At 41.6% G+C, this 25,213-nt stretch overlaps 1 protein-coding gene across 1 annotated transcript in view; it reads right to left on the reverse strand.

Moving 5' to 3' along the window:
* LOC137646115 (ankyrin repeat domain-containing protein 54-like) overlaps positions 1–25,213 on the reverse strand; it is a 69,588-nt gene that overhangs the window by 13,013 nt on the left and 31,362 nt on the right. Inside the window, exons 3-5 of the mRNA XM_068379316.1 lie at positions 20,329–20,439; positions 9,696–9,846; positions 1,929–2,044 (exon numbers count right to left, since the gene is read on the reverse strand). Coding sequence (XP_068235417.1) covers positions 1,929–2,044; positions 9,696–9,846; positions 20,329–20,439 — 378 coding nt within the window. The remainder of the gene's footprint in view (positions 1–1,928; positions 2,045–9,695; positions 9,847–20,328; positions 20,440–25,213) is intronic.

The following is a 25,213-nucleotide window of genomic DNA, read 5'->3' on the forward strand; positions in this document are numbered from 1 at the left end:
ATTTTTTTCAACAAATTTGTTTGAAAAATTTTTTCAACTAAAGTTGCAAAAACCACTATACTGTAGTAATGATGCTAATAAGTAAAGAAGTTTATAGGTTAGGGGATTGATGCATTGAATTTACCAAGGAAAAGTGTTTTTTATATTTAGTAAATTCATATCAAGCGTAAAATATTTCTTTACAGTAAAATGCAATGCAATAAAAAAAAATATTCGTTCTTGTATTCTAGTTGAATATTCCTAGTTATAATTTCTAAACAAGCTGCAAATTCATTGTATCTAAGTAGATGTTATTAGATACTTATTTCAAAACCGATCTTATCAGACTCCAGAAAGGAGCTAAGATTGGAGGACAAATCCAGACTTGCTTCTGACCATCAGTATCATTTAATGAAAGACAAAGCTAAAATTATCTTCTCTTTTAATTAACAAAAACACAACCAATTGTTGAGGCACAAAACAAAACGGTATGGTCTGAACATATTAAGAAATCTAAAATTAGTTTTACTTCTTGATGATTAGCCATAGATTCATTCATGTTAGTAGAGATTATTACCCTTAAAATCAAAACAGCAAATATAATTGTTTCTGGAATTCTACTCGACTTATCTCCGATGGCTAGAAACTATACTGTAGTTTGGAAACTGTATATCATCAATTCATGTACTCTACAGTAATTTCTCTTGTTTGGCTCTATCATAGCTTCTTCTAATAAAGAATTCTGTAATAAAAAACTGATAAAGGAAATTTTCATTGGAGTAAATCTTCTAACAAAGATTTCTGTAATAAAAAACTGATAAAGTAAATTTTCATTGGAGTAAATCGTCTGCTTTTTAAATGTAATATTGAGGTTATTATCCTGTTGTTTAAAATCTTAGATCCCTCTTTTTAATTACATGCTATGTTTATACTCATCGAATTTAATAAACACATCTAATAACCACGGAGGGAATTTGGTAAAAAGCATATTCCTAGAATGTGTGCATATCTATTTATTTACCTGTCATTTTGATGGGGCATGTACACTAGCATTTACAATGGTCTTGAGTTATGATGATTTGCCATTATAGTACATTGGACTCCAGATAAGTGTAACTTGTAGTATTTTGCCATTCTAAATTTAGGAAAGAATTTATAAGTGCCACAAACACACTAAAGTTTTTAGCTTGAGAAGGTAATTGAAACATTTAGCAGACTTTTTGTTATAGGACTGACAGTTCTTATGCCTTATTCTCCTAAACGGGAAAACTGTGGGAACTCGATATATTGCTCTTCACTTAATTATCAACTTTGGCAATGCCTCTGGAATTGTATCCCTAGAGGACTTTATCAAGAACAAAGTGTGCAGGAAGAAGTTAGTTTTATGGGTAATTTTATTATGCTAAGTACAAACCATTACTTTCATGTTGTCCCATAGTCTCTACATTCAATATTGCCAAATGCACAGAATAAGATGACTGACTTCTGATCTTATTCATCTTCATTTCTAAATTTAGACGTAAGCCACCAAACTCAACAGTAATTAATGCAGCTTATGAATATTAAATATATATAACACAAAACATGTTTGTCACACAAACCCATTAATCATGATGAGATCGACAAAAACCTTCCCCATACTAATTGTTTAATTTTACTTTGCATATAAGTATAGGGGATGATGCAATGTTAGATGAGGGTCATGGCATAGGTTCGTTTCCTGCTATAACAGGTTTGTGAGAATACAATTTCCCTCATAGAAATAAGGAAGTTTATGATTATGGCTTTATATATAAGAAATGTCTCATAAAAAAAAAAAAATAACGGATTTACCATTTTACTTTTAGAATAGAGTTTATTGTTGAAATTTGTAATGACTAATAAGTTTTTACTCACTAAAAGAATTCTTATTCATGTTTAGCTAATAAAGTTAGCACCATCTTACTGACCTGCTCTTAGCAATAACGTCACAGTATCAATATGGGAAGTGCAAGCTGCTAAATGTAAGGCTGTATTTCCTATGGCATCCCGCTGATTTGGATCAGCTCCATACTGAAGCAATAGTCTGCAAAGTAAAATGATATTTTCATTATAAAATAAATTTTGAACATACTTACCCGGTAGTTATATATATATAGCTTACGTCCCTGACGTCACGGGAGAAATTTCAAAACTTGCGCCAATCGCCGATTTGGTAGCCAGGTGTACCACCTGGGCGCCCTCCAGCGAGGTACCTGGAACCATTCCATGATTCCTCAATGATTCTCTGCCTCATTATGTCCGCTTTCGTTATGAGATCCAGCAATCCTCCCAGGGAGCTGAAGACCTCTAGAGCTGTCAAACCGGTGTACATACCTCTATGTGACAGGACCTCCTCTAATACCTAGTTCCGGGCACTCTCAAGAAAACAGAATTGACCACCTGACTAAATCAATGATTGCAGAAGACTGTCACAATGTCCACAAACAACCGTAAAAACAAATAAAAGTTCATAGAGAAGAAAAAGCTATTAGGATTATGGGAATGTAGTGGTGGATCCTTCCCCCACTACTGCAATCGCTGCTACGAATGGTCCCAGAGTGTAGCAGTCCTCATAAAGAGTCTGGACACATTTCAAATAGTGTGAAGCGAACACAGATTTACTCCTCCAAAAGGTTGTGTCCATAATGCTCTGCAACGATCTATTCTGTTTGAAGGCCACTGTAGTTGCTACAGCTCTAACTTCATGTGATTTGACCTTTAAAAGCTTTAGGTCTGCCTCACTGCAATGTGCATGAGCCTCTCATTAAAAGTCTGATGAAGAATGAAAGGGCATTCTTTGACATCTGTAACGAGGGCTTCTTGACCAAGCACCAAAGAGCTTCTGACTTGCCTCGCAACTCTTTCGTTCTGTCCAGGTAGAACTTCAGGGCTCTTACCGGGCACAGGACTCTCTCCAACTCCTCGCCAAATGCATCCGAAAGATTCAAAATCTCAAAAGCCTTGGGCCAAGGTTGAGAAGGGCGTTCATTCTTGGCGAGAAAGCCTAACAGCAATGAGCAGATAGCTTTGTTATCTCGAAAGTCAACGTTTTTACTAAACGCATGGATTTCACTGACTCTTTTAGCTGTTGCTAGACTAACCAAAAATAGTCTTCATCGTAAGGTCCTTAAAGGAAGTTGAATGCAAGGGCTCAAATGTGTCACTCATAAGGAACTTCAGGACTATATCCAGATTCCAAGCTGGTGAATCCTGGTGCCGTTGCTTTGAAGTTTCAAACAATTTGAGAAGTTCCTTTAGATCTTTATCATTCGAAAGGTTCAAGTTTCTGTGCCTGAATACAATCGTTAACATACTCCTACTCCTGTATCCCTTAATGGAAGAGGATGAAAAATTGCGCTTCCTTTGAAGGTATAACAGGAAGTCAGCAATTTGAGCTATGGAGGTACTGGATGAGGAAACAGAGTTGACTCTGCACCCTTCTCTAAAAACCTCCCACTCAGATTGATAAACCCTGATGGTCAAAGTCCTTCTTGCTCTTGCAATAGCCCTAGCTGCCTCCTTCGAAAAACCTCTAGCTCTTGTGAGTTTTTCGATAGTCTGAAGGTAGTTAGATGAAGATTTTGGAGACTTTGATGCTACCTTTCCAAGTGGGGTTGTCTTAGTAAATCTACTCTTAATGGAAGGCTTCTTGGAGAGTCCACCATCCATTCCAGTACCTCTGTGAACCATTCTCTTGAGGGCCAAAAGGGGGCCACTAGAGTCATTCTGGTCCCTTCGTGTGACACAAACTTTTGTATCACTTTATAAAGGATTTTGAACGGTGGAAAAGCGTACACGTCCAGATTGGTATAGTCTAACAGGAAAGCATCTATGTGGACTGCTTCGAGATCTGGCACTGGGGAGCAATAAGTCTCTAGCCTCTTTGTCTTCGAGGTCGCGAATAGGTCTATGCAAGGGCGACCCCAATATTGCCACAGGTTCTTGCAGACTTCTTGATGGAGTGTCCATTCTGTGGACAGAACTTGATCTCTCCTGCTGAGGCTGTCCGCCATCATGTTCTTCTCCCCCTGAATAAACCTTGTTACAAGGATTACATTCTTTTCCTTTGCCCAGATGAGAGGATTCCTCGCAGTCTTGTAAAGGGACATCGAGTGGGTTCCGCCTTGCTTGGCAATGTAAGCCAATGCTGTGGTATTGTCGGCATTGGCCTGTACCACTTTGTTCAAAACTGACCCTTCGAAGCTTCTGAGGGCCAACAGGACTGCTAACACTTCCTTTTGGTTGATGTGGAAGCTCTTCTGATCCTCTGTCTACAACCCGGAAACTACCAACTTGCCCTATGTTGCTCCCCACCCCGAGTCCGTGGCGTCGTAACACAACACAAGGTCTGGGTTCTTCTGTTCTAAGGGGAGACCTACTTGAAACCTGTCTGGATCGTTCCACCACTGAAGGTAACTTCTTATGGATTCCGTAATGGGAATGCACATCGTCTCTAGATCTTTCTCCTTGTTCCAATGATGATTGAGGTGGAATTGGAAAGGACGAAGATTCAGCCTTCCTAGGGAAACAAACTGTTCCAACGAGGAGAAGGTTCCCAACAGACTCATCCACTTCCTCGCAGAACACTTCTGCTTCTTTAGAAAAGATTGCAGTTTCAAGATGGCTTGCTCCGTCCTTAAGAGAGACGGAAAAGCCCGAAAAACTCCACTCTGAATCACCATCCCCAAATAAAGTATCTTTTGTGATGGTGCCAGAAGAGATTTGTCTCTGTTGACAAGAAGACCCAATTCTTCTGTTAGTCTCAAAGTTATCTGAAGATCCTTCAGGCAGCAATCGTAAGTATGAGCTCTGAGAAACCAATTGTCTAGATACAGGGAGGCTCTGATGCCCCTGGAGTGCAATATTCTTGCTACATTGAGCATTAGTTTCGTGAATATTTGAGGGGTGGTGCCGAGACCGAAACACAGGGCTCGAAACTGAAACACTTCCTCCTTGAAAGCAAACCTCAGATAATGCTTGAAGCTCGAATGAATGGGGATGTGAAAGTAAGTGTCCTGGAGGTCTAATGAGACCATCCAGTTGCCCTTTCTTACTACTGCAAGGATTGACTTTGATGTCTCCATGGAGAACTTCGTCTTCTGGACTAACATGTTGAGTGCACTTACGTCCAGTACTGGATGCCATCCCCCAGAGTTCTTGGGAACCAAGAATAACCGGTTGTAGAAGCCTGGTGACCGTAAGTCTCACACCCTCTCTATGGCCCCCTTCTCCAACAAGAGAGACACTTGGAGTCGTAAAGCTTGCCTCTTTGACTCCTCTCTGTATCTGGGAGAGAGATCTATTGGAGCTAAAGCTAAAGGAGGTTTCCCTATAAAAGGGATTTTATAACCCTCCTTCAGAAGTTGTACTGACCAAAGGTCTGCTCCTCTCCTCTCCCAAGCTCGCCAGAAGTTGTGTAGTCTGGCTCCCACTGCCTGGAGGCGAAAGCAATCAGACTCTGCTTCACCCTGTTATGAATCCTCTCCTGTTTGCTCTCCTTCCATCGGGCCTGGAGCTACCCCTGCTGGAAGTCTTCCCCTGAAAGGGCTGAGAAAATTTAGGGAATGGCGTTTCTTCCTTTGGTTTGCGGCTAGAGAAGGAGGATGGTAAAACCTTTCTTGCCGTCTTTGAAACCAAATCTTGAGTGGCCTTCTGGGTTAACGTGGATGAAATCTCTCTAATCAATTCTTGAGGAGACAGAGGTGCATATAGCAATTCTGATTTCTGAAAGGGAGTAACCCCAAGAGACAGAAACGAACACATCTGAGCTCTTTTCTTAAGGATCCCTGCTGAGAAAAGCGCTGCCAACTCATTAGAACAGTCTTGTAACACTTTATCTTACAGGACATGATGTGGATTAGACTAGCAGTGTCACCATCTTTAAGGGCAGAAACCTTCTTCCCCAAGGCTCCCAGAGTCTAGTCGAAGAAATTAAACACCTTGAAGTCTCTAAAGACGCCTTTAAGAAGATGATCCAATTCCGAAGTAGACCAGAGAATCTTGGTCTTTCTCATGGCCGACCGACGGGGAGCGACTACTAGGCTTGAAAAATCTCCTTGGGCAGAGGCAGGAACTCCCAAGTCGAGAACTTCTCCCGTCTCATACCAGATACTAGATCTAGATGCCAGTCTAGTCGGAGGAAAAGCAAAATCTGTCTTTCCTTGGTCCTTCTTAGACTCCATCTAGTCTCCCATCAGCCTTAGAGCTCTCTTTGATGACCGTGACAGAACCATCTTGGTAAAGAGAGACTTCTTCGACGCCTTCCCTAGCGTGAATTCTGAGGGTGGCGAACGTGGAGCAACGGGCACAAAAGAATCTGGAAACTCGTCGTTAAAAACTTTCATGAGTATTTTAAGATCCACTGAAGGATGAAAAGACTTAGAATCTTCTCCTTCTGATAACTCCTCAAACAATTCAACAGGGGAAAGGTGATCATCAATGTCTTCCTCTGACAAAGCCCTAACGGGAGTAGCGACGTTGTGCTTATCAGGGTACATTTCATTAAAGTTCTGACTTCTGGCGTCTAGAGACCCCAGATCATCGCGTCTGTCGCCTTGTTGACATAATGCTTGACGCTCGGTAAAACGCTCGCGATCAAAGCAATCGGAACTAAGGCATTCTTGATCTCAACATCCGCTTTGACTAGTGTCATCACGAAGTCCGAGGCTCTCATGCTCTATGTCATGCCTCACTTCTTGACTCCCGGCATCACGTAAAGTCGATCGATGCTCGATGTCACATTCAGTTTGGCGCTTGACGCTCGACATCACATCTCGCTGGACGTTCGAAGTCACGTCTTGCTGGACGCTCGACATCACGTCTAGCTGGATGCTCGACGTCACGTTTTCCTGGACGCTCGAGACCACGTCCTGCACGTCACGTTTAATAGTTCGCTCGGCGCCTCGCTCTGTTGGACGCTCGACGTCGTGTCTAGCTGGACTCTCAACACCACATTTTGCTGGACGCTCGAAATCACTTTCTGCAGGACGTTCAACGTCACATTTAGTAGGACGCTCGGCGCCTCGTTCTGTGAACGCTTGATGTCATGTCTGGCCGCTTGACGCCTGGCGTCACTTTTGGTTGCTTGACATTCGGGATCAAGATTATGTCCGCTTTCCTTATGAGGAACAGACTCACGACATTTAACAGGGGAGATGTAAAGATGTTCGTCGCTAAGAACCTCTCGACAAACAGCCTTACACCGCTTGACGTCCAGAAGAGAAGCTTCCTGACGTTCAGGATCCAGGCATGCTACTCTTTTATTGTCCGTAGATTGATAAGTTTGCATGAACGAAGAGAGTCGCTGTTGCATCTCTTGTAGTATATTAAAATTCGGGTCAACTCGTTGTGATACAGGAGATTGATGTCTATCACGAGTTCGCTATCCATGCCACTCAGAGCGTCCATAGGTCGATAACCAGTCTAACGGCGGAGGAGGAGCATGAACCGAGGTCATGCCCGGTTCAGACAACTGACCAGCAACTGGAAGAGCTGGACGTCTCTTGACAGAATCTGACGTCCTCGAAGGACGTTAGGCAGGACAGCTCTCTTCAGAAGAAGGAAAATGCTCCGGACTACTCCAATGGCTACAACCAGGAGCTTGCGGTGTCATGGTAGGACGCTGGTCGACTTTGTCCATCTTCCTCTTATGAGGTCTGGAAGCTTGACGCCAGCCCCGTTTAGATACTGCGTCATCCGAGGATGATGAAACCACTGTTACCTCACCTTTCCTATGGTGAGGGCGAACGTCCTGGGAAACGTCAACAGGCATGCTCGAGGGGACGTCTGCTCGGGAGCTAAAGCCTCTCGTTTACTTTCGTCGTTCGACATTCCTTCTCCCAGGGGTTGGGGAGCTTGGAAGAGGTCTAAGACTATGAGAACGACAGGCCCGAGCAGGCGCACTCTCCACTGCACTAAATAAATTCACTGCACTTTTAGCACTGTCACATTTTAACTGTTTCACATCGGACATCAATTGCGTTCTGTCCGCAGCGAGCGATTCAACCCTCGCGCCCAAAGCTTGAATACCCACCATCATATCCTTTAGCGTAGGCTCATTAGCAGTAACAGTAGTGGGATCTGAAACTACCACTACAAGGGAAGGAATAGGTTCGGTGACACGGGAAGAGGAAAAGTCTATGGAAGAACGAGAAGAACTTTGTCTCAGCCTATCTCTCTCTAGATTACGAGTATAGCGGTCAAACTCAAGCCACTCACTCTCAGATAAAAGAATGCATTCGTCACGATGATCACCCAACTCACATGCTTTACCTCTGCATTTAACGCAGAGAGAATGGGGATCAATAGAGGCCTTAGCAAGCCGGGTCTTAAACCCACTGACACATTATAAAATTTAAAGGGGGGTGGCCATTTTGAATATATATAAGAGAGATCAACAAGCAAGGGTCAAAATATCAAAATCCAAAAGTAATTCAAGCATATCCAAAAGAAAATCCAAACAAGCTAGAGTCCAAACCAAATTATTGTACATCACCAAAGTAAACTGCAATAAATCAGGTAAATAGCGGGTAGAAATATCCAACGATGTCGCCGGTTGCGGCGGCAGGGAAGATCTGAGGAATCATGGAATAGTTCCAGGTACCTCGCTGGAGGGCGCGCAGGTGGTACAACTGGCTACCCAATCGGCGATTGGCGCGAGTTTTGAAATTTCTACCGTGACGTCAGGGACGTAAGCTATATATATATAACTACCGGGTAAGTTATGTGTTTAAAACTTATTTTTCATGTAAAAAAGGAAGTATAACCGGAATTAAAAATTTTCTACTAAATCTTCAAATTAAATACATACATATATCCAGGCACTTCCCCCAATTTTGGGGGGTAGCAGACATCAAACAAATGAAACAGAAAAGGGGACCTCTCCTCTCTACATTCCTCCCAGCCTGACAAGGGACTCAACCGAGTTCGGCTGGTACTGCTAGGGATGCCACAGCCCACCCTCCCCCGTTATCCACCACAGATGAAGCTTCATAACGCTGAATCCCCTACTGCTGCAACCTCCGCGGTCTTCCAAGGCACCGGAGGAAGCAGCAGAGCCTACCAGAACTGCGTCACAATTGCTCGCCATTCATTCCTCTTTCTAGGACGCTCTCTTGCCTCTCTCACATCTATCCTCCTATCACCCAGAGCTTCCTTCACTCCATCCATCCACCCAAACCTTGGCCTTCCTCTTGTACTTCTCCCATCAACTCTTGCATTCATCACCTTCTTTAGCAGACAGCCATTTTCCATTCTCTCAACATGGCCAAACCACCTCAAAATACTCATATTTACTCTAGCTGCTAACTCATTTCTTACACCCGTTCTCACCCTCACTACTTCGTTCCTAGCCCCATCTACTCGAGATACACCAGCCATACTCCTTAGACATTTCATCTCAAACACATTCAATTTCTGTTTCTCCATCACTTTCATTCCCCACAACTCCGATCCATACATCACAGTTCTTACAATCCCTTTCTCATACAGAACTCTACAATCATGCCCAACCCTCTATCTTTAACTACTCCCTTAACTGCCCCCAACACTTTGCATCCTTCATTCACTCTCTGACGTACATCTGCTTCCACTACACTACACTTAATGAAAAATTAATTAATTTGGCAATTAATTAATAAATTTCCTCCACTAAAGACATCCAAAAATATTTATAGTTTACAGTTTCTCCACTTTACCTCACAATATCAGTGTATCCTTTGGATGCAGCTACGTGAAGTGGTGATCTTTCTTTTTCATCTGTAACTCTTGGGTTCACACCTTCCCTCAGCAATTGCTCAACTGTGTCAACATTATTCAAACTGGTTGCAATGCGTAACGTGCGTTCCTCTGGAAAGAACAAGTTCATATTAAAAATAGTGCATTACCGTACATAAATATACTGTGTAAAAGTATAACATAAAACTCTTACAGTATTACTAGTTATAGTATGTTTTCCATGCAACCTGAAAGTGATAATGGTACAGTACCTTAAAGTATTCCACTGCCAGCTCTAACAAAATATTAGCACTACAGTATACATTTTGCCTCATCAAGCCCCAAGGGCAAAGAAGTTATGTTCAAGTTGTATATTTAAAGAAAATTATAATAAATATCAGAATTACTTCACAGAATTGCCAATAACTGCTGTTTAACAACATGAATTGAAATAATTAGCACAGAAAAATAAAGAGCTATAGTGGCACCTTGGTATAAATCTTGATTAAAATCACAAATTAAAAAACTAATTTGTATTTTTCCAAACTATACAAACCTAAGTTTGTTAATTGGAGTATGATTTCAGTGAAGCTAGAACTCTGCTTTTAACATTTATAACGAGGTGTTGGTAGTTACTACCAGGCGGCGGGGAAGCCTAATCCCCTTGCCAGCTCACCGAGTAGCCATTTTGACCTCTGCCTAGGATCTTTTATTATTATTACTAGCGAAACTTAATCCCTAATTAGAAAAGCAGAATGCTATAAGCCCTAGGACTCCATCAGGGAAAGATAGCCCAGTGAGGAAAGGTATTAAGGAAATAAACTATATAAGAAGTAATGAATGATGAACATAAAATACCTTAAGATCAGGAACATCAAAATAGATCTACCATATATATATATGAAGGGTGACATGTTAGCCAGTTCAACATAAAAACATTTGCTGTAAGTTTGAATTTCTGAAGTTCCACTGATTCAACTGCTTGATTAGGAAGACCATTCCACAATCTGGTCACAGGTGGAATAAAATTTCTTGAATATGTACTGCTTAGTGTTGAGCCTTATAATGCAGGGTAGATTAGGCAGAATGTTAGTTGAAGGACATACAGTAGTTGGGAAAAATACAAAATGTTTTTTAAATTTGCAATTTGTTTCTACAAAATTACAATCCTTCATCCTTTAATAGGAAACTTATCCTCCCTAGGCGGGAGGAAGTTGTTGTGTGTGTGTGTGTGTGTGTGTTTTTTTTTTTTTTTTTCTAAACTGACTAGCGTAAAATCCTGGGATGTAGCGACACTCAGATCTGAAGATTTGCTGTAAGTGCCGAATCCAATCCAGACTTACTGACCTAACAGTGCTTAGTTGATAGATTAGGCTTCAACCGTTAGACAGTCAATGGTGGAACCTATATCACTACTGGATATAATGTTGAAATTTCAAGATAATATAGAGTGATGGGTTTACATTTATATCCATCCTCCCCCTCATCACAAGGATGAGGGGGGACAACTTTTAAATAAATAGGATATGCTCAGTATGGTAGCTTATCTGCATCAATGTCCATTCCAACAACATAATGGTTCGACCACTACGCCCCACGTAAGGGGAAAAGAGAAGAGGAAAAAAGGCCAGACATTCTTGCTCTAATCCTATCCTGATGTTTCAACCGTTATCCTAGACGAGTTGTTTCTTGTCCTATGAGGGAGCTAAATATGCTATAAAACCTGCTGAGCAGCTACCACAGGTCCTAGGGAAACTATAAAAAGACTGGTGGGTACATTCCCTTAGGTTGTGTTGTGAAGGTTGTCTGGTGCTGCCAGACTCATCGCCAAGACTTTCCCTACTGACAGGTTCCTCTTGAAGGCTACTGTAGTTATTTAATTACCAAATGAGCTTGCGCTCTATTAAGCTTGCTTTAAAGCCTGAAGGAGTTGATGTTCTTAGACTTTCCTCTTGCCTCTCCCTGTACCGATGAACAGGTTTTGGACTTCTTGTCTGAAGGGTTAAACATATCCAGATCATTAGTTGCCTCTTGGAGTGATGAGCAGGAAAAGCTCTCAAACTTGGAGTCATGGACGCCACGGTCCAAAGTCTTGGCTACGAACAAAGGAAAACTAACTTTACTCCAAATCTTGGTATGAAAAACAATATGTGACAAGCTGTGAATATTGTCTACTTGTTTAGCCAAGACCAGGGCAACAAGAAAACTAAAGGGTTTATATGGGGTTTTCTTCATAGAGCTGAGGACTTTGTTGATGTCTCAAGTGGGAGGTCTGAATTCTCTTGGAGGGCAGAACTGTTCAAAACTCCATATGAGCATTGAGAGCTCCAGGCCCTTCAGCTTTTATAAAGACTTGGCTCAAGGCTGAGCTATACTTGTTCCCCACTGAGAACTGAGACTGAAAGGCATTTCAACTGCCTGATTAGGAAGATTATTCCTCAATCTGGTCACAGCTGGAATAAAACTTCTAGAATACTGTGCAGTATGTCTTATAATGGAGAAGGTAACACTTAGTATGTCTTATAATGGAGAAGGCAACACTTAGTATGTCTTATAATGGAGGAGGCAAGACTTAGAACTAACTGCCAACCTAGTACTACATACAAGATGGCACAGTCTGGGAAGTTCTGAACGCAAAGGATGATTAGAATTGTGAAAATCTTATGCAAAATGCATAAAACTAACTGACCGATAATGTTGTAGATTAATATCAAGGTCAGGAATAAGAAATTTAATAGACCACAAGTTTTTGTCCAACAAATCAAGATGAGAGTTTTTGTCCAACAAATCAAGATGAGAGTCAGCAGTTCAAAACCAGGCAGGAGAACAAAACTGGAAATAAGGAAGACTGATCACTAATAGTCTCAAAGACTCTCAATAGGCCAATATTTTATGTAATTGAAGAAACAGGCGAATGAGTTTATAAAAATATAATTTGCAATCAAGAATTATCTAAAATTTTAAAGGAGTTGTACAATGTTAAAGAAACATTGCCAATGCAGATATCTGTTTGTTGAGGATGTTAGTGTGATCATAGATTCAGATGGCAAAGACTTGCAAGCACTAGCAATGAGATATTCCTTAGCCCTATAATGCTCAAATTGGGATGTTAATAAGAAAGACATTAGTACTGTCCGAATATGTGTAATGTAGCAATCCAAAATTAAATATGGCACTTAAATACTAGGTGCACAAGGATGAGAGAGCTTTTGATGCTGTGTACAACCTACTTTCATCCTGCCAGGTTTGACAAATGACTTTTGACAAGCAGTAAAGCACCAATAACCTGTCCATGAATTTGCTTTGTTACTCTACAATGACATAACATACTGACTGCAAGCTTATCCATGCCTTGTTAAACTCCTTGATAGCCATGTGATTCTCATGATTATATTATTGGAACTTGATCTTCTGTGGTTACCAAGTTTGGAATCTGGGCTTTGAGTCGAGTTATTGTCTCACTGAATCCTTTCATAAACCTTTACATGCCTTTCCACAGACTCTTACTACTTTCCTAACCTTATTGTCTTAATTCAATTCTGCACACATAGGCAGCTACCATGATGTACTCTTAATAGTAATGAAATGAAATTTAGTTTCTGTTGTCTTCTTTCTCTTGCCTTGATCTCTACTTTACATATTTTGCACAAATTGGATATAAGCACAATGCTGACCAACTGATTAATAACTTTTTTTTTCTTTCCACAGAACTCAACCATATTAACTGAAGCCCTCAAGAAGTTATGTACTGTCTGCACAGTTTTCCACATCATGAGAGATGGTGCTACTTTACTGATACAGCATGCTTCCAATATTTTGTCTACTTTCGTAATTTGTATGAAAAATAAATAGTAAAATCCTAATTATTTCCTCTTCCTAAAATGTGAATATAGTGTAGATAGCATAAAAATGTTATTTTTATTAATAAAATAAATTTTTGAATATACTTACCCGGTGATTATATAAGCTGCAGCTCTGCTGCCCGACAGAAAAACTCTACGTTCAAAATACGCCAGCGATCGCTATGCAGGAGGGGGTGTACATCAACAGCGCCATCTGTCGAGCAGGTACTTAGTACTCCATGTAAACAAAGAACCAATTTTCTCCTCGGTCCACTGGGTCTCTATTGGGGAGGAAGGGAGGGTCCTTTAATATATAATCACCGGGTAAGTATATTCAAAAATTTATTTTATTAATAAAAATAAAATTTTTCAATATTAAACTTAGCCGGTGATTATATAAGCTGATTCACACCCAGGGGGGTGGGTAGAGACCAGCATTACTTGTTTACATTATTATGAGCTAAGTATTTTGTATTTCATTTTAGTAGTTATTCAAAATAACAAACATAAAATAAATAAGTACCTGGTAAGGAAGTCGACTTGAACAATTACTCTGCCTTTTTAAGTACGTCTTCCTTACTGAGCCTCGCGATCCTCTTAGGATGCTGAGCGACTCCTAGGAGCTGAAGTATCAAGGGTTGCAACCCATACTAAAGGACCTCATCAAAACCTTTAATCTAGGCGCTTCTCAAGAAAAGAATTTGACCACCCGCCAAATCAACCAGGATGCGAAAGGCTTCTTAGCCTTCCAGACAACCCAAAAAACAACAATAAAAAAACATTTCAAGAGAAAGATTAAAAAGGTTATGGAATTAGGGGAATGTAGTGGTTGAGCCCTCACCCACTACTGCACTCGCTGCTACGAATGGTCCCAGGGTGTAGCAGTTCTCGTAAAGAGACTGGACATCTTTAAGATAAAAAGACGCGAACACTGACTTGCTTCTCCAATAGGTTGCGTCCATTATACTCTGCAGAGATCTATTTTGTTTAAAGGCCACTGAAGTTGCGACAGCTCTAACTTCATGTGTCCTTACCTTCAGCAAAGCATGATCTTCCTCATTCAGATGGGAATGAGCTTCTCGTATCAACAGTCTGATATAATAGGAAACTGCATTCTTTGACATAGGTAAAGAAGGTTTCTTAATAGCACACCATAAAGCTTCTGACTGTCCTCGTAAAGGTTTAGTTCGTCTTAAATAGAACTTAAGAGCTCTAACAGGGCATAAGACTCTTTCTAGTTCATTTCCAACCAAATTAGAAAGGCTTGGAATATCGAACGATTTCGGCCAAGGACGAGAAGGTAGTTCGTTTTTGGCTAGAAAACCAAGCTGTAAAGAACATGTAGCCGTTTCAGATGAAAATCCGATGTTCCTGCTGAAGGCGTGTATCTCACTGACTCTTTTAGCTGTTGCTAAGCAGACGAGGAAAAGAGTCTTTAAAGTGAGATCTTTAAAGGAGGCTGATTGTAGTGGCTCGAACCTTTCTGACATAAGGAATCTTAGTACCACGTCTAAATTCCAACCTGGTGTGGCCAAACGACGCTCCTTCGAGGTCTCAAAAGACTTAAGGAGGTCCTGTAGATCTTTGTTGTTAGAAAGATCTAAGCCTCTGTGACGGAAGACTGCTGCCAACATGTTTCTGTAACCTTTGATCGTGGGAGCTGAAAGAGATCTTTCCTTCCTCAGGTATAATAGGAAGTCAGCTATTTGGGTTACAGAGGTACTGGTTGAGAATACTGATACCGACTTGCACCAGCTTCGGAAGACTTCCCACTTCGATTGGTAGACTCTAAGAGTGGATGTCCTCCTTGCTCTAGCAATCGCCCTGGCTGCCTCCTTCGAAAAGCCTCTAGCTCTCGAGAGTCTTTCGATAGTCTGAAGGCAGTCAGACGAAGAGCGTGGAGGCTTGGGTGTACCTTCTTTACGTGTGGCTGACGTAGAAGGTCCACTCTTAGAGGAAGAGTTCTGGGAACGTCCACCAGCCATTGAAGTACCTCGGTGAACCATTCTCTCGCGGGCCAGAGGGGAGCAACTAACGTCAACCTTGTCCCTTCGTGAGAGGCGAACTTCTGCAGTACCTTGTTGACAATCTTGAACGGGGGGAATGCATAAAGGTCTAGATGGGACCAATCCAGTAGAAAAGCATCTATATGAACTGCTGCTGGGTCCGGGATTGGCGAGCAATAAATTGGGAGCCTCTTGGTCATCGAGGTTGCAAAGAGATCTATGGTAGGTTGGCCCCATGTGGCCCATAGTCTCTTGCACACATTCTTGTGTAGGGTCCATTCTGTTGGGATGATTTGACCCTTCCGACTGAGGCAGTCCGCCATGACATTCATGTTGCCTTGAATGAACCTCGTTACTAGAGACAGGTTTAGATCTCTTGACCAGGTGAGGAGGTCCCTTGCGATCTCGTACAACGTCATAGAATGGGTCCCTCCTTGCTTGGAGATGTACGCCAAGGCCGTGGTGTTGTCTGAGTTCACCTCCACCACCTTGCCTAGAAGGAGGGACTTGAAGCTTTTCAAGGCCAGATGAACTGCCAGTAGCTCCTTGCAGTTGATATGTAACGTTCTTTGATTCGAGTTCCAAGTTCCCGAGCATTCCCGACCGTCTAATGTCGCACCCCAGCCCGTGTCCGATGCGTCCGAGAAGAGAACGTGGTTGGGGGTCTGAACAGCCAGGGGCAGACCCTCTCTGAGGTAGATGTTGTCCTTCCACCAAGTCAGTGATGACTTCATCTTCTCGGAAATGGGGATCGAGACCGCTTCTAGCGTCTTGTCCTTCTCCAGTGAACAGCTAGGTGAAATTGAAGGGGACGGAGGTGCAGTCTCCCTAACGCAATGAACTGGTCCAGGGATGAAAGCGTCCCTATCAGACTCATCCACTGTCTGACTGAACATCGGTCCTTCTTTAGCATGTCTTGGATGCATCCTTGGGCTTGACTTGTTCTGGGGGCCGACGGAAAAGCCCGAAAAGCTTGACTGTGAATCTCCATCCCTAAGTACACTATAGTTTGGGATGGGACCAGTTGGGACTTTTCCATATTGACCAGGAGACCCAATTCCTTGGTCAGATCTAGAGTCCACTTTAGATTCTCCAGACAGCGACGACTGGAAGAAGCTCTTAGAAGCCAGTCGTCCAAATAGAGGGAGGCTCTGATGTCCGCTAAATGCAGGAATTTGGCAATATTCCTCATCAGTTTCATAAAGACAAGAGGCGCCGTGCTTAGGCAAAGCACAGGGCTTGAAATTGGTAGACAACCTTCCCGTAAACGAACCTTAGAAAAGGTTGGGAATCTGGGTGGATGGGGACGTGAAAGTAAGCGTCCTTTAGGTCTAAAGAGACCATCCAGTCTTCCTTCCTGACCGCTGCTAGAACAGACTTTGTCGTCTCCATGGCGAACGTCTGCTTTGTGACAAAGACATTCAGAGCACTGACGTCTAGCACCGGTCTCCACCCTCCTGTCTTCTTTACCACTAAGAAGAGACGGTTGTAGAAGCCCGGGGATTGATGGTCCCGGACTTTTGACTACCGCTCCCTTTTCTAGTAAGAGAGACACCTCTTGCTTCAAAGCTAGTCTCTTGTCCTCCTCTCTGTACCTGGGAGAGAGGTCGATGGGAGACGTTGCTAGAGGGGGTTTGCGCACAAACGGGATCTTGTACCCTTCTCTGAGCAACTTCACAGATTGTGCATCTGCGCCCCTGTTCTCCCAGGACTGCCAGTAGTTCTTGAGTCTGGCTCCCACTGCTGTCTGAAGAAGGTGGCAGTCAGACTCTGCCTTTAAAGGACTTGGTACCTTTCTTCTTAATCCCACGTCTCCCTTCGGCACGAGCACCTCCTCTGCTGGAGGCTCTGCCACAAAAGGGCGGAATAAATCTGGACGCTGGAGTGTCCATCATGGGTCTAGACACGGTAGGCAAAGGGGTGGCTTTGCGGGCAGATGACGCAACCAGGTCATGCGTGTCTTTTTGAATCAAGGAGGCAGCAATCTCCTTTATCAACTCCTCTGGGAAAAGGCACTTTGAGAGAGGAGCAAACATAAGTTCCGATCTCTGACATTGTGTTACTCCAGCTGACAAGAAGGAGCAAAGGTTCTCCCGTTTCTTGAGGACCCCGAAAACGAACGAAGCCGCAAGCTCACTGGAACCGTCCCGTATGGCCTTGTCCATGCAGGACATAATGAGCATGGAAGTTTCCTTGTCAGAAGGGGAGGTCTTCCTGCTCAACGCTCCCAAACACCAATCCAAAAAGTTAAAAACCTCGAAGGCTCTGAACACTCCTTTCATCAGATGGTCTAAGTCTGAAGGAGTCCAACAAATCTTGGAGCGTCTCATGGCTAGCCTGCGGGGAGAGTCTACTAGACTTGAGAAGTCGCCCTGGGCAGAGGCAGGAACTCCCAAGCCGAGAACTTCTCCCGTGGCATACCAGACGCTCGATCTGGAAGCGAGTTTCGCAGGGGGAAACAAGAATGCTGTCTTCCCAAGGTGCTTTTTGGACTGCATCCATTCTCCCAACACTCTTAAAGCTCTCTTAGACGAGCGGGCGAGGACGAGCTTCGTAAAGGCAGGCGCGGATGACTGCGTGCCTAAAGCGAACTCAGATGGAGGAGAGCGTGGGGCTGCAGAAACAAACTGATCAGGATACATCTCCTTGAACAGTGCAAGAACTTTCCTAAAGTCCAAGGAGGGAGGCGTGGTCTTGGGTTCGTCGATGTCCGTATGCGGGTCGTCAAAGTGTGCAGCGTCGTCATCATCAGAGAGTCCATCGTCTGAATACTGAGGAGGAAGCGGCAAAGGAGTAGGAATTGGCTGGTCAGCTGAGTCCGGCAGCACGGGTGCATGCGTGACTGCACTGGACGCAACGTCATGGAACTGTTGGCCAGTCTGTGAGCTGGCAACAACCATAGCAGCGCGGGGGCGCAAAGCATCTACTCCTGACTGTCTAGTCTGCTGTGGGCGAGTAGTGGTAACCACACTGGGTTGCGGAGGTTGACGCACCGCGTCAAAACAAAACAACTTAGGTTGTTGTTGTAACTCGCGAACGTCAACGGAGGGTTCCATGCGTCGCTGAACGTCAACATGCGGCTGGCAGGGTACACTGCGCATGGGTGGCGGGACTCTCACAGCTGGAGTGCGGGAGAAGGTAGCCTCAGCGTCCACTGGACGCACAACCGTGGGTGGTTGTAGGCTAACGGGTGGTGCAGCGTCAACCTTCTCCGCACGAAAGTCCTGCATTAATGACGTTAACTGCGTCTGCAGCAAAGACCACTTAGGGTCTACAGTAGCAGGTGCGGCAACAGACGGTGTTAATGCCTGATGCGTTACCGCTTTGCCTCTCTTAGGAGGTGTGCAGTCATCGGAAGACTGCAGCGAGTCCGAACTGACCCAGTGGCTACAACTGGGCCGTTGGACTTGTGCGGAAGGGACCGACTTGCGTTTAAGAGGCCGTGAGACCTTGGTCCATTGTTTCTTTCGAGAAACATCTTCCGCAGACGAGGAATAAATGGGCTCTCTCGTCTTCTTGTGGGTGGGGCGATCTTGGTAAGATACGTCCGAAACCACGGAGGGAACGTCTGTCCGCTGATTAAAGCCTGTCGAACCCTTTGGTCGTACGACATTGCTTCTCCCCTGGGCTTGGGAGCTTGCAAGAGGTCCCGGACTGGGAGGACGACAGGCACGAACAGACGAACCCTCAAACGCAACACTAACACTTTCCACAACACTACCACTCACTTTGTCACTACCCACTGCACTCTTACACTTCAACTCCTTGACGTCTGCCATGAGTTGGTTACGGTCACTCGCCAATGACTCGACTCTCTCACCCAGAGCCTGGATGGCACGCATCATATCTGCCATCGAAGGTTGTTGAGTGCTAGAAGGGGGATCAGGAGTAACCACTACAGGGGAAGGAATAGGTTGTGGGGCATGAGGAGAGGAAATATCAATGGAGCGAGATGAACTTCTCCTGACTCTATCTCTCTCTAGCCTACGTGAATATTTCAGGAATTCGAGAAAATCGAATTCCGAAAGCCCAACGCATTCCTCACATCGATCTTCCAATTGACAGGTTTTATCCTGACAATTGGAACAAACGGTGTGTGGATCGATAGAGGCCTTCGGAAGACGCCTTGAACAGTCCCTAGCACTACACTTTCTGTATTTAGGGACTTGAGAAGGGTCAGCCATCTTGAATTAGTCAAAGGGGAATTCAAAATCTATCCAAAGTCGTCAACAAATAATCCAAAATCAATAAAAGAATGCAAGGATGTATGGAAGATAACCTCTGCAAAGCGAAAGCTAATAACTAGAAATGTGTACTTCACCAAAATCTGTGAAAACCAATCCAGTAAGCAACAGCGAATTTAGTAGGTCTTGCCGGTGGCACGACAGAGAGAAAATTGGTTCTTTGTTTACATGGAGTACTAAGTAACTGCTCGACAGATGGCGCTGTTGATGTACACCCCCTCCTGCATAGCGATCGCTGGCGTATTTTGAACATAGAGTTTTTCTGTCGGGCAGCAGAGCTGCAGCTTATATAATCACCGGCTAAGTTTAATATTGAAAAATTTCTCTTCATTAGTTTGGAGTTAACAACATTCAAAACACTGAAATGTACTACTGCAAAGTAAATTGTAACATCACAACATATTTCTTATTAATCAAACAGTATCAGTTATTAGATGAATGAGGAGTAAACAAATATTAAAGGCATTAAAAAATTTTATTGTTAATTGTCATGCACAATTTCAAAAAAATGAAAACCCTTACTTGCTTTTGAAGAGAGTATTTGATACTGATGCTGTCTCATTTTAAGGCGTAAAGTGCGTAACTTCTTTTGAAGAGCATTATTTTCATAAGGCTGAACTGCATAACCCTGGGCTGTAATGTAAGAGAAAAAAAAAAAAGTTTCATAAAAAGCAAGATTGTATTACTGTACTTATGTATTTTGAAAAGCACACCTTTTACAAACTTTTGATTAATAAATAGCTTGTGATATCCAGGTATGTATTTTGAAAAGCACACCTTTTACAAACTTTTGATTAATAAATAGCTTGTGATATCCAGGTGGTGAAGATTGGCACCTAAGTGGTGTCATAGCCTCACTTCATCTTCCTGGCCTAACTAATAGGCTTTGTTATCAGTTTAATAAATTTTCATATTTAACTGTGAGAGAGGCAGCAAAAGGGACTGTTGAAAATTGTCGTCGATAACATTTGAGGTTCTGTACCAATATAACAACAAAACAGATCTGAAAATCATCAAGGAAAATATGGGAAGTGTAATGAGATTATATCATTACTGCTAACATGTACTGGGTAGTTTAACAAGACTACTGAATAAAATTTCCACATCTCATGCCCATTCAAATAAATTTTTCCTAAATGGACATTAAAAATTGGAGCAGGGTAATTTTAAAGAGAGGACGAGACCCAGGGAACATATTGATAGTACTATATTATTATTATTATTGTTATTACTAGCCAAGCTGTAACTCTATATTAGAAAAGCAAAATGCTAAAGACCCTAGGGCCCCAACAGGGAGCGTAGCATAGTGCAGAAAAGAAATGAAGTAACGAATAAATTATAAAATACAGGCAAAAAACAAACTTTTAATAGTAATTTTTCTTTTTCAAGCCATGAGCTGAAGTTGGTCGTTAAAGTTCGATAATAGGCGGCTATCCAGCTGGCGAGGGGGGGAGGGGTAGCCCAAAACTGATAAGGGTGGTTGAGGAGGGAAATTAGATTAAAGGACTCGGGTTTATATAGCTAGGAAAAATAAAATTTCCTTTAAAAGTTTGTGATTTGTTCCTTCGCACCATACAAACCCTTGTCCTTAACCTGGGGAGACTCACTCCTTGGTAGGTTGGAAGTCCCCCAAGAACTTAATTGGATGGTTCATTTTCTTCCCAGGCAGTGATCGCTGCTTGATCTCTCCAAAAGCAAAGCAATGACTCATGCAATCTCCTACTTGCCTTTCATATGGATGAAAGGCTGATAGGACCTGGACAGTACGTACAAGCATATTATTATTATTACAGTATTATTATTACTAGCCAAGCTACAACCCTAGTTGGAAAAGCAAGATGCTATAAGCCCATGGGCTCCAACAGGGAAAAATAGCCCAGTGAGGAAAGGAAATAAATAAATGATGAGAAAAAATTTACAATACATAATTCTAAAAACAGTAACAGCGTCAAAACAGATACGTCCTATATAAACTATTAACGTCAAAAACAGATATGTCATATAAAAACTATAAAAAAGACTCGTGTCAGCCTGGTCAACATAAAAACATTTGCTCCAACTTTGAACTTTTGAAGTTCTACTGATTCAAATACCCGATTAGGAAGATCATTCCACAACTTGGTAACAGCTGGAATAAAACTTCTAGAATACTGTGTAGTATTGAGCCTCATGATGGAGAAGGCCTGGCTATTAGAATTAACTGTCTGCCTAGTATTACAAACAGGATAGAATTGTCCAGGGAGTCTGAATGCAAAGGATGGTCAGTTATGAAAAATCTTATGCAACATGCATAATGAACTACAGTAGGGTCCCGAATTAAGCGAGAATTTGGTCGATTAATGACCTCGTGTAAATGGAAAATCACGAATTTCGAAACACACAACTAACAGAAATAATTCCATTGCGGCCATGGCAACCAGCAATTTGCCTATTCAAATGTGTTTACTACCCATTTCCAATACTTTCTTTGTACTATACTGAATTTCTTTATAATATCAAATTGTTCTTGTAAATAAATAAAAATTTAATATACTTTAAAGTTCTAATAACTTGAAAAATGGTTAAAATTACAACCAGGATAGGTGTAAACACCATATATTTCCCGTTATAACACAACCCAAAATACAGACAAATTATAATGTTTGTCATATCTATTGTATAATACAACTGGTGAATAGCAAAACCATCACTCTATAGACTAGCTTGTTGTATGATTGAAAATCCAGAATTATCAAAATAAAGGCGATTTTATATCATGCGTTTCCTAAACACGCTAAAAAGCACAATAGAAAACGACAACCAATGTTTTGTTTACGTTTATCTCTGATCACAACGAAGAAACAGACGCCATTATACATCTGTGTTTTTGAATTGACAGCAATTTTACCAAGTATAGATTATATGTTGAATTTGTTATTACCAATGTTCTAATTATTTTTTATTAGAACTTTCAAATAAATGAAATGAATGCCATTTATGAAATGTTTTTCTTTATGATGCCGCCTGAAACGGAAACCTTCCATTTGTTTACGCTCCATCTTCGATCATAATAAACAAAAGAATGCATTAAACACACATGATCTAAGTCATAACTAATGATATTACAAACATTTAGTAAACATTGTTATTACAAATATTTTACTTACCGTATCCATATAAATTCCTAAATTCGTAGCAAAGCTGGAAATTTTTTTTTCCTTATGCGTTTAATCCACAATAGCAAACTGCCGCTAATTCTAATTCTAAACTGTTACGAAAGATAATTGTCCTTTCCATATCCAAAATACTTTCCCTAACTTCAGTTATAAGTCAACTTGTACCCACCTCAATTATGGATCCATATGCAAAAAAGGTAAGAGAAGAAAGTACTAGGCCTATTTTTAAAGTCACCGAACAATTTGGTTACCGCTATAACGTTCGATATGAGAGAGAGAGAGAGAGAGAGAGAGAGAGAGAGAGAGAGAGAGAGAGAGAGAGAGAGAGAGAGAGAGAGAATGGTTTTAAAGTACTAAACAATAAATATGATAGGTTATAACACATTGGTGTTTATGTAATATTAACTGTATAGATGGTTTGAATAAGTTAAGAAATGGTGTAAACAATTCTTTGTAATTGTATTCGCGCGGAAGCTAGACATCAGCTGATGTGATCACAGCCAAAGTAAAACAAAAATAAGTTAGCAATACTCGATTTTTAAAACACACCCGAAATTTAACAACATAAGTACATGTTTTATTATAGCGCAATTGACATTTAAAGAGTAAAAATTTTCTGGAATAGAATGGTGTTTCCTAAAAAATAGTGGTTTGCGGACGAAATCAGTTACCGTATTTTAAGCTATGATTGAAATGGATGTATACACGGTATAATTTTTTCGTTTTGTATTTAATTGACACTTCAAGAAAACCGATTTTGGTTTCTTCATCTATTTGTAAGTATTGTATAACGAGAGAGAGAGAGAGAGAGAGAGAGAGAGAGAGAGAGAGAGAGAGAGAGAGAGAGAGAGAGAGAGAGAGAGAGAGAGAGAGAGAATCAGCTGTTGTAATTGAATGTCGTGTTTTTGTTTCGTGTACCCCCTGAAGCGAGGAATTGATCGCCACAACTAACAATATTCATGTTAATTTCATTCTTAAACTCAAGTTGCCATATGTGAACTATGGTTTTATTTCTTACGGGGAGAGGGAGAGAGAGAGGGAGAGAGAGAGAGAGAGAGAGAGAGAGAGAGAGAGAGAGAGAGAGAGAGAGAGAGAGAGAGAGAGAGAGAAAGAGAGAGGGATTTCTGCCATCAAATCTCTCTCTCTCTCTCTCTCTCTCTCTCTCTCTCTCTCTCTCTAGATTTTATTTTACCGTTTACTCTACAAAACCAATGTTTGCAAATCAAATGTATACTGTTTAAAATATGACAAAGTATTGACGACTCGTTACCGAAGTTTAGGCTATTCACTGCCGATAAACGAACCCAGTCTACTCGTGAAAACCTTGAACGCCCAGAGGGAAAAATAAGGCTTTTAAATATACTGTACTAAACAAAAATAATGCTTTAATATACCATCATTAACACTACCATTACAATTATCGTAAGGTTGGAGAATGATAAAGATTGCCGAGAACGTAACCACATCTCTGTTTACATTTTGTCAGCTGGACTCGCACAGTTAACAGTTGATTTCATTGTTGATGTGGAATTTTATCCTTAAATAGGCTATTCATTATGAAATTATGTTAATGAAATGTAATGTTAATATTGTATTGTAACATTTATTATAAATCACCGTATTTAGGGCTACCAACATACTTAAAAAGACAATAGATTTTATACATTTTGTAGTGCTTGACTCGCGAACTTTGAACAGCCTCGCAGATACAGAAAATTTATTTTTGAAAAATAGCTATCGCGGAAAAGGGGAATCGCGTAATTCGAACACGCTTAATTCGGGACCCTACTGTAATTGAATGATGGTGCCAAAGATTAATATCTAGATCAGGAATAAGAAATTTAATAGACCGTAAGTTTCTGTCCAACAAATTAAGATGAGAATCAGCAGCTGAACACCAGACAGGAGAACAGTACTCAAAACAGGGTAGAATGAAAGAATTAAAAGACTTCTTCAGAATAGATTGATCACCAAAAATCTTGTAAGACTTTCACAAGAAGCCAATTTTTTGTGCAATTGAAGAAGACACAGACCTAAAGTGTTTCTCAAAAGTAAATTTGCTGTCGAGAATCACACCTAAAATTTTAAGAGTCATACAAATTTAAAGAAACATTATCAATACTGACATCCGGATGTTGAGGAGCCACCGTCCTTGACCTACTTACAATCATAATTGAGTTTTATTAGGATTCAACTTCATACCCCATAATTTGCACCATGCACTAATTTTAGCTAAATCTCTATTAAGGGAT

The sequence above is a fragment of the Palaemon carinicauda genome, chromosome 8, assembly GCF_036898095.1.
Source record: "Palaemon carinicauda isolate YSFRI2023 chromosome 8, ASM3689809v2, whole genome shotgun sequence".
Lineage (NCBI taxonomy): Eukaryota > Metazoa > Arthropoda > Malacostraca > Decapoda > Palaemonidae > Palaemon > Palaemon carinicauda.